Source organism: Trichosurus vulpecula, chromosome 1, assembly GCF_011100635.1.
Source record: "Trichosurus vulpecula isolate mTriVul1 chromosome 1, mTriVul1.pri, whole genome shotgun sequence".
Lineage (NCBI taxonomy): Eukaryota > Metazoa > Chordata > Mammalia > Diprotodontia > Phalangeridae > Trichosurus > Trichosurus vulpecula.
Genome location: NC_050573.1, coordinates 163,852,328 through 163,868,054, shown reverse-complemented (window position 1 = coordinate 163,868,054; position 15,727 = coordinate 163,852,328). Strand labels below are relative to the sequence as shown.

At 40.6% G+C, this 15,727-nt stretch overlaps 1 protein-coding gene across 1 annotated transcript in view; it reads left to right on the top strand.

Annotated features, from left to right (window-relative positions):
* The first annotated feature begins 363 nt into the window (after positions 1 to 363).
* ATP6V0D2 (ATPase H+ transporting V0 subunit d2) overlaps positions 364 to 15,727 on the top strand; it is a 32,280-nt gene continuing 16,916 nt past the window's right edge. Inside the window, exon 1 of the mRNA XM_036738942.1 lies at positions 364 to 493. Coding sequence (XP_036594837.1) covers positions 364 to 493 — 130 coding nt within the window. The remainder of the gene's footprint in view (positions 494 to 15,727) is intronic.

Below are 15,727 nucleotides of genomic sequence, written 5' to 3'. Positions count from 1 at the left end.
TAGTAGGGGCTTAGTAAATATTTGATGAAGTGAGAAGTCAAGGAAAAGGGCAGTCAGAAATAGTTGTTATGGTGGGGATTGGTAAAAGAGTAAGAAATTACTCAGTCTCCCAAGAAGGGATCTGCTGCCTGGAAGGAGGCTAGGTTTGTTGTCTGACTGATAAGCTTATTGTTGTGTAAGCAGGATTGAGCTGTAGGCAATTGGAGCTGGGGGAAACTAGTCAGAGAAACCCTCACCATCAGCTGACAATCATTCGTTCCTCAATCTAGTCTATCACCTTTCCAACTGGGGTAGAACGTTTCTGTGGCTGGTAAAAAGGACTAGAGGTCTGCTTCTGCTTTGATCAACTCAAACATATCCTCCATGCTACAGCTCGCCGAGTTTTATTTCAATGTGGACCATGGCTACCTGGAGGGTCTGGTCCGAGGGCACAAAGCCTGCCTCCTGACCCAGCAAGACTACAATAATTTGGTGCAGTGTGAAACTCTGGAAGGTAAGTGCTGCCATTTTCAAAGTTTTTGGAAAATAAACAGGAGATGATATAGTTCTTTGTAAACTTTAAGCGAGAAATTCAGCTTCCAGTGACCTGAGAGCCTGGAGAACCTTGTAGTAAGGCTAGTTCTAGCTCTGACTTTCCGAAGTCTATTCTCTCAAAAACATGAGGAAAAAATAGAATCTACCTCTTTACCCTCACTGGTGGTGAATTCACATTTTGAAGTTCCCCTGAGATACTGCTAAATTTTTGCAAAAAGTACATTAATGTGCCAGACTGGTACACTCATTGATCCGAAGGGTGAATGTCAAATCAATATTTACAGCTTACATTTACTTAGCACTTTAAGTTTTACAAAGCATTTTATGTACATCATCTCATGACTTGGTTCTTAAAACCAGCCTAAGAAGTGAATAAGCCTAAGAGGTGGCTAAGTGGAGGCAGGGTGGCAGATCCTGGAGTCAGGAGGCCTAGATTCTAATCCTGATCTCTTCTTAAAAAACTAGCTATGACCTTGGGCAAATTATCTAACCTCTCTGAGACTCAGTTTCTTTTTTCATAATGTAGGGTTGATAGTAGTTAAACTAGCTACCATCACTGTGTTGTCTTGAGAAAAGTGACTTGCCAAATTTAAGGCAAAATAAATGTGAGTTTATCCTCATTTTACAGATGAGTAATTCAGTCTCAGAGAGGACCAAGTGACTCACCATCATGAGGCTCAAACCCAGGTCTTCTGCCCATAAACCCACTGTTTTTTACACTATGCCAGACTACTGCTTGTTAATTTCAGTATAATTTTGATATTAACCAAAATGCAGTCAGTCACAGTGGATAGAGCATGCTAGGTCTGGAGTCATGAAAACCTGATTCAAATCCAGCCTCAGACACTTAATAGTTGTGTGACTGTGGGCAAGTTAGTCATTTAAATTGTGTCTTGTTTCAGTTTCCTCAATTGTGTAATAGGGGTAATAATAGTACCTACCTACCTCTCAGGATTGTGGGGATCAACGGAGATCATATTTGTAAAAAGTCTCGGCACAGAGTAGTCTCCGCATAATGCTTATTCCCGGCTTATTCCCTTCCTTTTCCATTCTTTCCTATCCTGCCCAAAATTTCTGGCTAATTCAAGAAAGAGTTAAAAAAAAAAAAGTCTGACATACGCCCTAGGGAGAGGAAGTTAAGAAAAAAACACTTTGAAGGTGACTTTGTGAACTGCTTAAGTGAAAGCAGTAGCTGCCGAGCCCTGGAACACACTGGTTAAATCCTGAACCCGCACGACTGTAGCAGCAACAGAAAGACCGCAGGTGCTTTCATTTGAAATGGGAAAAGCCAGAAACTGATGCCTCAGAAATGATAATAGCCAGTTCTGTTCTCCATAAATTAATTGCAATAGCAGTAAATAATCCAAACTGAAGATTAATTACATTTACGCAGCTGATGTGCCTCAATGATGGCAAAATTGTTGAGTGTCTTCCCAGTTTCTGAGGAGGGCAGAGAAGGGGGGCGGGGCGGTTGCTGGATGGTGGAGCTAATTGAATTGTAAGCCTAGTTTTTCAAATGAACTGAGATGGGAGAAAGTTAATGGAAGCAAGGTTTGCACCAAAATCCAAGGAAACAGATAGGCAGCCATTGTGGGTTTTTAGAAAACAAAAAGGTTAAGAGATAAGTGTGTGGAGTTCAGTCTTGCCTGGAGTAGTCTCTCCCTGACTTTGCTTGCTATTTGGTTAATTTTTATTTATCCTTTGGGGCATTTGTTTGAAGTTGGAGTTCTCAGTTTCAAGTTAGCTGTGGAAGAGGGTTACTCTTCATCATCATTATCATCATATATAGTAGTGCCCACTATGTGCCAGACACTGTGCTAAGTGCTTTATGCTTATTATCTCATTTGATCCTTACAACAGCCTTTGGGAGGTAGGTACTATTATTATCCCCATTTTATAGATGAGAAAACTGAGGCAAACAGAGGTTAAGTGACATGCCCAGAGTCACACAGCTAGTGTCTGAGGCCAAATTCTTGACACTAGGATCTATCCACTGTAGGCACCACCAGCTGTTATAATGGGGATGTGCAGGTATTCCTTCATTCCCTTTATGTTTTATAGATGTGTATGATAGAAAAAAAAGGTGTGGACTGCTTTTATGGCAGGGGTAAAGGACAATAGGAAGACAGCCAGAGTGCTCCCTTGGTACGTTCTCAGGAGAAATCAAAGAAAGTTTCTGGGATGGCATGGTGGGTGGAGGGACCTCCTGGGAGAAACTTAGGGGAGGATATGAAAATAGTGTCACAGGGTGGGGAGGAGTGAATGAGCTGTGATTCATACCATTGGAATGAGAATGCCTAAGAGAAGGAGAGTTTCTTTCTTTCCTCCTTCCTTCCTTCTTTCCTTCTTTTTAAAATACATTTTCATTTCATTAAATATTTCCAATTGCATGTAAAAATAATTTTTAACATTCGTTTTAAAATTTTGTGAGTTCCAAATTCTCTCCCTTCTGCCTCTCACCCCTTGATAAGGCAAATAGCATGGTATCATATTAGCCGTGTTGCAAAAGAAAACACACACACAAAGAGAAAAAAAGTATGATTTAATCTGCACTCAGAGCTCATTAGTTCTCTCTCTGGAGGTGGATAGCATTTTTCATCTTGCAAATCGTTTTTGGAATTGCCTTGGATCATTGTCTTGATCAGAGTAGCTAAGTCTTTCATAGTTGTTCATCAAAAAGAGGGCTTCTTAACCATATTTGAGGCCCAGACCCCTTTGATACAGCTGAGGAACTCTTCTCAGAATGTTTTTAAATGTTTGAAATAAATTACATAGAATGACAAAGGAAATCAATTTTATTGAAGTAGAGCCATCAATTTAAAAAAAAATTACAGAGACCAGGTTCAGAACTCTTACTTTGACCATTGCTTTACACACAATGACTCTAGGCCCCAGGAATTTTTCCCCAGCAAACTCTTCCCCACCTTTATTTTTTTCCTCTTTCCAATTGTCAATAGATAATTCCTACTCCTTTCTCTCTGACACTTATTCACTTGGTTACTAAACTCTTCTCTTCTTCTTATCAATGATAACATTTCTTTTTTTTTTTTTTGTAAATAGTATTTTATTTTTTCCAATCACATGTAAAGATAGTTTTCAATATTCATTTTTTTATAAGATTTCTCCCTCCCATCCCTCCCCTCCCCAAGACAGCAAGCAATCGGATATAGCAAAATGGTAATGTTTTCATAGTATTTATGGCTAAAAATGAGGAATTTTTTAAAGAAACACCAAAAAGTAAATTCTAGATAAATGGAATCTGGAGCTTTGAAGGGACCCTCAGGTGTTACCTAGTCCTACCCAATCATTTTACATATAAGAAAACAATAGCCCAGAGACCTTACCCCAAATCCCAGGCCATCTCCCGATCCTGTGGTCATTCCCCAATGCCACCCAGCTGGTTGCCTCACACTTAGTGATTTAGGAGACCTGAATACTACTCCAGGGTCTATGTAGACTTCAGCCCCATCTTTACCCTGGGAATAATAAAAATAGCTGCCCTGCTTGACCTCTTTCACAGCCATGTTGGGAGATAATTACTGTCACATCTGGCTGCACTTGAGTGGAGATCAGCCAATAGGTTTTCTTATTTTTTTTTTCAGGTCAGAAAGAGGGGTATAAGAAGAGAGGATTATAGTTTCAAGGACAGAGATAAGAAGAAACCTAAGGACTGGGAATTTCTCTCTATGAAATGTCCCAAAAGTCTTAGTGCAATTTTAAGCTTTTAATAACAGAAAGCTGGATTAAGACTTTTGGGACATCCTTTATTTTTGCATGAAAAGAATGATAGGCAAATAATGTGCAAGAGAACACTCCCCAAAGTCATTTTAGCCCAGTATATAAAACCAGGCAGGCACTTTTTTGGTAATAGTTTATCACCATGTCAGAAAAGAACTTTGAAGTCTAAAAGAACATTTCCCCTATGATTCCAAGCTACTGAGTATAATTTTAGAAGCAACTGAAGACATGCAAATATTTTTTAAAATTTTTACAAGGATAAAATATAAGGTCACACTACCAAAAATATATTTTGGGAACTATTATTCACAAACTTTTTTGAGAGTTGGTCTGGTCTGAGATATTCCAAGACCTGCTACTGACTCACTGTGTAGTAAACCAGTAAAATTTCTATAGCTTAGTTTTCCCATCTCTAAAATAGGGGAACTGATTCATGCTGCTTTTGTCATTGGGGAAAATCTTGTTACTGGAGCTAACAGATGCTTAGGCTATGTGAAGGCTGGTCAACTTTACAAGATTCTCTTTTCCAGCCCTAATAAGATCAATGAGGCCTTAGATTTCACAGAATCCCATATCTAGGGGTAGCTAGGTGGCTCAGTGGTTAGAGCACCTACCCTGGAATCAGGAGGACTTGAGTTCAAATCAGAGCCTTGTAACCCCGGGCAAGTCACTTAACCCTGATTGCCTCAAAAAAAAAAAAATCTGATATCTAGCTCTGGAAAGAGACCTTGGAGAGCATCTTGTCCAACCCCACTCATTTTACATTTGAGAAAACTGAGGTTCAGAGATTTTAGTTAAGTGACTTGGCTGAGGTCACTCATCTATTAAGTGAAGTAATTGGAATTCGAACCCAACTCCTATTGATTCCAGAGCTAAGTCTCTTTAGTCCAACCCCTTCATTTTGTAGAAGAGGAAACAAGCCTAAGGAGGTTACATGACTTGCCTGGGATTTGAACCTAGGACTTCTTGATTGAAGAGCCAATTCCCTTTACACCACACCATACTGCCTCTAGTCCAGTAGTTCCCACCACCACCTCTCTTTTTGTGGGTGAGGAAACTGAGGCCCAGAGAATCTGTGGTTTGTCCCAAAATCACACAGGTGGTAATCTGCTCTCTTGGTCCAGATCTTTCACTTATGCCAAGTCCTTAAGATGATTTACTCAATGAAAGTAATTAACTGCTCTTGCTAAAAATGTTAGGGAGTGCGCTACCTTTCTCAGTCCTGATCCTCCTTGATGTCTGTGCAGCATATGGCATCGGGCATCACCCAAGTGTCACTCTCTGCTCTCTAGAATACTGCTTCTTCTCTTTCTCCTCCTATCATCCCAACAGCTCCTTCTCAGTTGACTTTGCTGGGTTGTTTTTCTGATTTATTTTTTTTTCCCATTCAGTCCCTTCATTATCTCTATCCTGGACTACTGCAAAAACTTGCCAACTGATCCTCCTTTCTCCAGTGTCTCCTCCTCACCCCCACCCCACCCACTCCACTGCCAAGGTCATTTTTCTAAAGCTTAGATCTGACCAAGTCACAGACACACATACCACCCCCTCCCACCCCCTGCTATGGGCTCCTTTGGCTCCTTATCTCCAGGATCAAGTATCTTCAAGAGTCTATTCAAATCCCACCTTCTTCTGGGGACCTTTTCCTTTTCCTCTAGTTGTTAAAGTCTCGCCCCTCTCAGACTATCTTCTATTTACTCATTTATTTAGTTCCATTGTACCTAATTATATTCTCTTCTCCAGGAATGTCTGTCTGACCCTGGGCAAGTCACTTTACCTGTTTGCCTCAGTTTCCTCATCTGTAAAATGGCAATAATAAAAGCACCTACCTCCCCAGGGTAGTTGTGAGGATCAAATGAGAAAATTGTAAAAGTTTAGCATTGTGCCTGGCCCGTAGAAAGCACTATATAGGTGTTAGCTATCATGATGATGATGACGAGGAGGAGGAGGAGCTCCTTGGAGGCAGACTTTTTTTTTCCCTTCATATGAACAGTTTTTATGGCACTATGTGGGCAGGTAGGTAGTACAGTAGATAGAGCACTCAGCCTGGAGTCAGGAAGATCTGAGTTCAAATCCAGCCTCACTTATTAGCTGTGTGACCCTGGGCAAGTCATTGAACCCTCTCAGTTTCTTCATCTGTAAAATGAGCTGGAGAAAGAAATGGCAAGCCACTCCAGCATCTCTGCCAAGAAAACTCCAAAGGGGGTCATGAAGCATCGGCCACAACTGAAACAACCAAACAACCACAACATAGCTTTATGATGTGACTGCCACATAAGTATTGGTGTTGCTATTAGTGTTAGCAGCTCCTTGGAGGACAGAGTACCTGGCACTTAGAAAGTGTTTAATGTTTGACTCTTATAAAACTAAACATTTTTTTCAATAATAACATCATCTTTGAGTTTTGCATATATATCCATTTCTGTTCCTCCGGAACAATTAGACAAGGTGACAAAAGGAGCATAAAGTATGGTGTTGCACAACTATCATGGTTTTTTATCCTCATATTTGAGCCTTCTACTCAACTCTCCGTTTGTGAGAAATGCCTCTGAATCTTGTCCATCTCACATTAAATCATTGGGAGTTTTTACAGTAGCTGACCTATTTTTTTAGGAAGGGTAGGGTTAGAGAAGGAGGGCTTCATTGTGTACAGAGTGAGAGTGGGCCCAGGATTCCTTATCGAAAGCCCAATCTCCTCCTTCAAGGGGCCTTTTAAGTAATGAAAGTGTCACAACCTTAAGACTCTCACATCCTACCTGCAGCTAGTTTTTGTGTTGCCTCCTAACCTTTTCTTGCTCTTTCTCAAAATAATCTGGGTAGAAAGCCCAGCTGTAGTCTGTCAAATGTCCTTCCCCTACTTAGAAATTGAATACCTAAAATATCTCCCTCCATTTGTTTCATTATTGTGTAAACTAAACTGCATAGGAGTGGATTCTAAATATGCATTTTCTTTTGGGCGGGGTCAAATGGGTTTGTTCTGATAACTTTTAGTTCCAAGCAAAGTAAATCTAAATAAAAAATTTAACATTAGGAGCCTTGGAAATGTGGTACAGCATTAATTATAGACTTGCTGCAAGTCCATATGGCTTTTATTTAAGTAGCAACTTTTATTTTGAGCCCTCATCACCTCTTACCAACACCTCATTTGTTCTCCACCAAAGGGATTTTCCTAAAGCCTTTGGTCATGATATTATGTCACTCCCACTCTTCTCAACTGATGGGGTACAGTCTCTGGGAACCCCCTTGAACTCTCCTTGACTCCAGGTCTCAAATATAAAATCAAATATAAACTGGAATTTAAAGCTCTTCACATTCTGGCCCCTTCCTACCAGTCCTCTCATACATGCTATGTTTCAGCCATGCCAGTGCCTTTTCCCTAGCAGTGCCCCTTCCCAAGCTTGGAATGTAGCTTCCTCCTGTATCCCCTTCTAGGAACTGCTGGTTTAAGACTCCACCCAAGTGCCACCTTCTATGCAAAGTCTTTTCTGATTACACACCCTACTAGGGACCTCCACCTACAAACTTCTTTTTTCATTTTATATAAATGTCTCCTTAGAATGTAAAATCCTTGTGGGCTGCGGCCTAATCTGTCTCACTTTTTGTCTTTGTATTGCCTGAATCCTGGTAGCCACATTCTTGCATTTACCCCTTTTATATTTCTTCTTTTGTGTTGTCTTCTACCCTAAGCTTTAAGCTTCTAGCTGGCTAATACTCCTGTGCTCCCTTATATTTTTATCTCTAGCACTTGGAACTGTGTGACAGACAGAAAGCACTCAATAGATGCTTTATATTCTGTCTGTATCTCTAATGGTACCTTGCCGGTCATCTGTGTGATTAATAACACCTTATTGATAGATTGCTGCTGAAGATACCATCTCAGCCTAGGGGAATCAAGGAATTCGGTAGGATGCTCCATAAGGACTCTCAGGACTTCTCTGTCTTCATTTTTCCTCACATACATATCCTCCGTGGTTATCATAATGCCTGGCACCTGGTAGGTGCTTAATGAATGTTCTTTTTTGTTGTTGTTGACGACCCTCAAGGTGGTGAGGCCTTTAATAAGTGTTTGTTGAATTGTTTAATTGACTAGTAGATTTGAGATAGATCTTAAATCCTATTGCAATATGTTCTTGGGGTAGCATTTTAGACCCCTTGAATGGAATGTACTTGGAGCAAAGAAATACCCAGATGTGTTCAGGGGAGACTGGCTAAGCAGAATTGCCTGGTGTAGTGGTACTGAATTCTGAGTTGGAGTAACCAATGTGACCTTGGTTGCTGAGTCATGTTTCAGTTGCGACCAACTCTGTCCCATCCTTGTTTAGGCCATGGTCACTTTTCCTCTAGACCAGTGATGACAAACTCACATAAAAATGGGGATCACTAAACCGTATGTAAGGATGCCTGTTTGTAGGATATTGACTTAGAAGACCACATATTAACATTATCTATGCTCTACTGTATTTTTATCTATTTTGCTAAATATTTCCTTATTACATTTTAATCTGCTTTTGGCCCCATTGGACCAAGGACCATCTCTTTGACTCCTCTGCTCTAGACTACTGTATAGCCTCTTGAATGGTCTCCTTGCCTTCTGTCTCTCTCCTACCTAATCCATCCTTCACACAACTGCCAAAATAATTTTCCTAATGCACTGTTGTCGTTCAGTCATTTTAAGTCGTGTCTGACTCTTTGGGATCTCATTTGAGGTTTTCTTGGCAAAGATACTAGAGTGCTTTGCCATTTCCTTCTCCAGCTCATTTTATAGATGAAGAAACTGAAGCAAACAGTAAAATGATTTACTCAGGGTCCCAAAGCTTGTGTCTGAGGCCAGATTTGAACTCAGGAAAAAGAATCTTCCTGACTCCAGGAACAGCACTCTATCCGCTGCACCACTCAGCTTCCTGTTCTAATGTATAGGACTGGTTATTTCACTCCTCCCCTGACTCCCAAACAGCTTTGAGTCCTTAGTCTTCAACAATTGGACAACAAACTACCTTCCTAACCTTATTTCATATTACTGTATTTCCCTTCATGTATTCTTTGTCCCTGCCAAACATTTGCTGTTCCACAGACTTAATTATCTTTTGGCTCCATGGATTCCTGTCAGCCCCCTCTCATGCCAGTAATACTTCACTGCAGAGATCAGGCTTTAATGATCTCTGTCCTCCTTCAGGACTCCAGTGAGCCTATCCTGATCCTCCCCAGATGCAGGTTTTCTCTCCCAACTTAAATTTTCCTTAAGAACTTAAACTGCATTCTCTCCCTTATGTAACCTCCCCCACTGTCAGCCAACCCCAATATAAAGCACCCTGAACAATCTGTCTCCAATTTGTCTTCCCAGGCTGATCTCATATTGCTCCTCTTCTTCACAATATACATTCAGGCACTGATTTCCCTTTTATATTACATTCCATCTCCTGCCTCACTATCTGGGCAGGTGTCCCCCCATTCCTGGATGCTCTCCCGAGCTGCCTTCAAAACACACTTCAGGTGTCAGTCACCTCAAAGAGGCTTTTCCTGATTTCTCTCAACACCCCCACACTAGCTTTCTTCCTGCTTCCTATCACCTTGTTCACCCCTAATTACAATGTGTTTATTCTGTAAATTTTGTATAGACTTTTCACCTAGTTCTCCATACTTCCCTATGTATCATTTCATAGTTTTCTCTGATATTGTCCATTTCATCATTTCCTAGCACAATAGTTTTTCAAATGAATGTAAATTCACATACCACAGTTTGTTTAGCCATTCTTCATTAGGTGGAAACTTCTTTAGTTTCCAGTTCTTCACTGCTACAAAAAGAGCTGCTATAAATATTTTTGTATTTATAAAAGGTCCTTTTTTCCTTTCTTTCTGGGATACAAATCTAATAATGGTGTTGCTGGGGCAAAGGGTATACACACTTTAGTAACTTCCAAAATAAATTTTAGTAAGCAATTGGAGATGTGGCTGAAGCTTGGATGCTAAGGAAATGCAGGAATCTTCTATATAGATGTGATGTGTAAAGCTCTCAAAGTGGGGTGAAACCTCAAAGAGGGCAGGGGAATAAGAGCCAAGGACTGAACATTATAGGGAGGCACTGAAATGACTCTTAACCTACCTCCTCATTAAAATGTCTACAATCACGATTGTCTTAACAGGGGAGGTCCAAATGATGTACTGTCAGGCCAATCAGAAGAAAGATACATCTAGATTTAAAAGACCCTTTCAACCCTCACTCAGGGTCTTTGGTCATTGAGAGAAGCCGTTGACCCAATTTATTGGTTGCTTCTAGCTTAAGTAATAAATTGATCATGATCAGACTTTGTCTCTCAGTTTACCTTAATTTTTCTTTTTCTTTTTTTTTGTTGCAGGGGGGAGGGCAGGGCAATTGGGGTTAAGTGACTTGCCCAAGGTCACACAGCTAGTAAGTGTCTCAAGTGTTTGAGGCCGAATTTGAACTCAGGTCCTCCTGACTCCAGGGCCAGTGCTCTACTCACTGCACCACCTAGCTGCCCCTACCTTACTTTTTAAACATAATGCTATGTACCTCATAACTTTTGGAGGACTGCACTAACACATAATTCCTGCTGCATATGGCCCTAGAACAGGCTGCTGGATTCACTATTAGGAGATCATTGATGCCCTTTCATCAGAGGTTCCTTACCATCTGGAAAAGGAGACAGGGAACAGTGAGGACAGGGAATTAATGAGTGTAACTATGGCCAATTTCACTCCCTAAATTTCAGTTACGATCTATGTATCCTGGGGTAACTTCTCTAGGCTTGAGTTCCTCATCTATAAATTGAGAGCCTTGAACTAGATGACCACCGATTTCCCTTCCAGCTCTACATCTGTGATCCTGTGGTAACATTACTTGAGTCCCTTCTCCTAGGGCCAGGTTTATTTTACTATCCCCTCAGGTTTCTAAGGTGCTGCTCTGAGCTTGGGCCATTCTGTGTGCCTACAGTTGCTAGTGGACCTGTGACTAGTCGCTGTACCATTTACCTATTTTACAGGGTAGCTTTTACACAGAAATGTTTATTTCAAAGATGTAGCAAGAAAAAAAATATATAGTATATAAAGCAAGAATAAATATTTGGTTCCAGCACCTTTTTAGTATATTTTCTTCTATACCAGCTTGCTCTCTTGGGTAAATAGGCACAGAACTTAACTCAGATCCTATATAGCCCACCTTTGGATCCACCAAGTGCGTGAGTAACCCTGGCCTGAGGGTTGGATAAGCCTATGTCTCAGCTACCTTGAGCCTGGTGTACTGAAGGTAACTCCTAAAGGTCACTCATTGTGCTTCAGATCATCAGTGCTGGGCTTGCTGTGCAACCTGGAATATGACAATGCCAAGGGAAACTACACTGTATTCATACCTCAGGTCATCAATGTTACATTTGCTGCAAACCCAAACTCTGGAAAAATGGGATGCCAAGGAAGCCTTCTGGATCTTTTGGATTCATAATGTTGTAGGTTCCACTCCCTTCACTGGTTGTTGAGCCTCATCCACTTAGCAAAGAACCAATAATTGGCTGACTTTTTTGAATGCCTCTGCAGCCAAAGACCCTCCTCTTCAACATATGGTTTGCCAGTGAGAACTAATTACAGAATGCCTATGCGTGCTCCACAGTCTTGTCTTCCCAAGGTACTTCCTTTACATTTCATCAAAATTCTCCAGGAATCAGATCCTTAGAGCCTTCTTTCTACACGTAGATGCCATATAAAGCGTACTAGGCATGTGCAAGACCTCCATTATGCTATGATGCTATGACTTCTATAGCCATATCGACTTCTTGAGTGTAAGGTTTACTTGAAGCATCTGGGTGGCAAAGTAGATAGAACACTGAATTGGAAATCAGGAAGACCCGAATTCAAAAACTGACTCAGGGACTTACTAGTTGACACTGGGTAAGTCGTTTAACCTCAGTCTACCTCAGTTTGTTCATTTGTAAAATGAAAATATTAATATTATCTCCCTCCCAGAATTGGTTGCTCTGAGAAAAAAAAATGAGAAACATGCATAAAATACAAACCTTAAAGCACTATAAAAATGATAGCTATTATTTTCTTTGTATCTTCCTTAGCACTAAGCACAGTGAGTGCATCGTAGTAAATTGTAGTTGTAGGAGTTCAAGAAAATTTTTGATGATAAGCCTCAAAGCCTTTTTGGTATGAGACTCTTCACACTGGCAGAGGTCAATGCCCTGCACCTGTGTGAGGGGAAGGATGGAGTTGGTAAGAATGGGAGAGAAGAGAGACATCTAGTCTCTTCGGGCTCTTTGTCATCCAGCTTCAAGAAATAAAATTCATGATGCTACATTCTCACTTTAGGCCATGAATGGAAGAAAAGCACTCTGGGAAGAAGTCAACATGAGAGGAGCTGGAAATCTCCATCATGTCTCTACCCTCAGCTTGCGACACTAGTGATGAATGGGAATTTTCCCCTTGGGAGAGATCTGGGACTCTCTTATCTGAGCTGAGTTACCTAGATCCCAATGGGAAAGCCCCTTCACTCTGCATTGTCTGATACGTATTTTTCTATGTATACTTTTTCTAATTTCTGTTTTGTTATCCACTTGGATAAATGAATTTCATTGCTATTTGCTAAGTGTGTTCATTGTGAAACTGATATTTAATGGGAAGGGAGTAGAGCCTTGGACATTAAACTTAAGGGTCCTCTTTTCCCCATTAAGAAATAACGATCAGGAGCTTAGTTGGAACCTGAAAAACTACTGCCCCTAGTTTAATAATATTTAAGGGAACAGATAGAATTCTAGCTCAGTAGCCTTCTATCTGAGGAGAGCAGAGCTGCAGCCTCTGGCCCTCACCTCCTGCTTCCCCTCCTGGCAGGAATTAAAGTCTCCCTTGATGAGCAGTAGGGAAGAGAACAGACCAAAGGTGTCCATTATTGTCTCCCTGTAAGCCATATATGATACTTCATGCTACAAGAGGAGGAATGTACATGATCTTGACTGCATACTAATATCTGAGAACATTTTGGACACCAAACGTCCTTGAAAGTTGCACACTAAACTTGGCAACTTCTACTGTACCAGCCAGTCTTTGCCACTTACTGTTTTACAGGACTATAGTTATCGGTCAGACTTGGAGATATTGGGCTCTCAGATTCCCCTGGCAGCTGAAACGTGCTGAAGTTATGCAACAGTAACTGTATATCAGAGAAGAAAAATATTGTGATACAGTGTTTGCAACATTCAGTGGCAATTGTCCTTTGCACTGAGAACGCAGGCTGTCAAAATGTAGGTCCAAACTACCATTGGTAAAAGCCAAATACAACATGCCAAAATGATCATTTTAATTTACTTAATTAAATAGATATCCCCACATATTGTAAGGTCAAACAGAGAGGGTTAGCACATACAAATATATACTAGACTTTGTGAAAAAGTGGCTTTCCAGGCCTCTGCTGCAGATCAGTAAATGGTGAAATTGCAGATAATAATTCACTTATGTCCTGGTCACCATGTTGCTTACAAAAAACAATTTCTCAGAAGAAATGAATTTTCCAATTTAAAGCTAAAGATTTTATTTTACATGTCCCACTTAGGTGGTTTGATAGTTTTGGACTTATTATCAGGAAAACTCCTGCCTCAAATTCAAACCGTGCCTCAGATACTTATTATGTGACTCTGGACAAATAACCTCTCTGCTTCAGTTTAGTCATCTGCAAAATGGCAAAGATAATAGGACCTAGCTCATAGGGTTGTTGGCAGGATCAAATAAGATAACCAATGCAAGGAGCTTTGCAAACTTCAAAGTAGTACCTAAATGTTAGTTATTATCTTTCCTTATGGTGTAGAGGTAGGTTTGAGATCTTAAAGCTGTGCCAGTGGAGCAGAAGCCATACATATCAAGTCTTACAAACCGGAGAAGTCTTCAAGTGATGGGGTATAGGCTCTGGAAACCCCCTCGAACCCTACCTTGAATCTTCCCACTTGATCTGGCGTTCTCTAGAGGCCATAAACTTGCCCAAATCTGTTAGCCTTAAACTAGCCCAGCCCTCCATTGTCTGTTACCTCCAGATCTCCCTCCTGCTTCCCACCCTTGATCCCATCAAAATCCCATTTTCTTGATTCCTGGTGTCTGACCTCTAGTTACCTCAGCTACTGGCCAGTCCCATCAAGATCCTCCTTACACTCCTCCTCAAGATCCTCCCTGGACCCCTCCTCCCATCACCCCAGACTACTTAGCCACCCTAGATCTCCCCACAGTCTTTCTGTATATAAGATCCATCTTGACTCCATGAAGGCTCTCATATTCAATCTAGCTGAGATTCAGTCTGGCCTGTTTGTCCATACAAGCATCAAAAATGCTCAGATTACTTAAGAGTCTAGCCAATGCTCAGGCTCCTCAAGTCTACCCAATATGACGAATCTTTAATAAGCTTTTTTTTACTTTGGCTGAAAGAAGGCTTGGGCCGAATTCAGTCGGGCAGGACCTAGCATGTTGGTATTTTGGGGTCCCAAGCACCCCTAAACCTCAACACAAGTATGAGCCTGGTAATGGAATAGATGTCTCTGAGCCATCCTAGGTTTGTTCAGGGAGGTTTATCACCCCAAGGTTGACTGCCAATTGATAATTTTTTTTCTTTTTCTCATAGGAATATGATATCATAGATTTACAGTTGGAAAGAACATCAAAATTTGAGTCCAATGCAATCTTACATAAAAGGAAATTGAGACTCAGACAACTTAAATGATTTTCCCTGGGTGACATAGCTAATAAGTGTCAGATGTGGTTTGAACCCAGCTGTTCCTAACTCCAAGTCCACTCCCCTATAGACTATACCATATTGCCTCTTAAAGATCATTTACTTGAGTATCAGGGTAGAGGGACATTGCTATACATTTTTGTGGAGTACCTAGGAGAACAAAAAGATATTTGAAGACTTGAAATAAAAACACAAAGAAGCTTGGTAGTTTCTTTTTATGAAAAAAAAAAAGACAAAATATGAAACATTTTTAGAGCTGGACGAGGCCTTAGAGATCTAGCATTCAATCATACCCTTCATTTTACAAATAAGGAAATATGCCCAAAGAAGGCAAATGATTTCCTTGAGATCATAGAGCTAGTTTATGATTTATTTGGAAACTTCAGTATAAAAAATGTTGGTAGACTATTAGTTATGATCCCCAAACCATGAAATATACAACAGTTACACAATTGAGCAAGTCACCTAAACTCTCTGCTTCAATATTATCTGTAAAATGGGGATGTAGTCCTGTCCTACCTACCTCAATTCAATTCAACCAGCATTTATTAAGCCCTTGTTATGTGAAAGACAATGTTCTGGGTGCAGGAGGTACAAAGACAAAACAAAGAATCCCAAAATGTTTTATAAACTATGAAGCATTATATAAATTTAGGAAAGGAAATTTTGAGGTCACAACTGAGAACCACTCACAATCCCCTTTTCAGCCTCCAGAGCTGTCTCTGCTTCCCATCT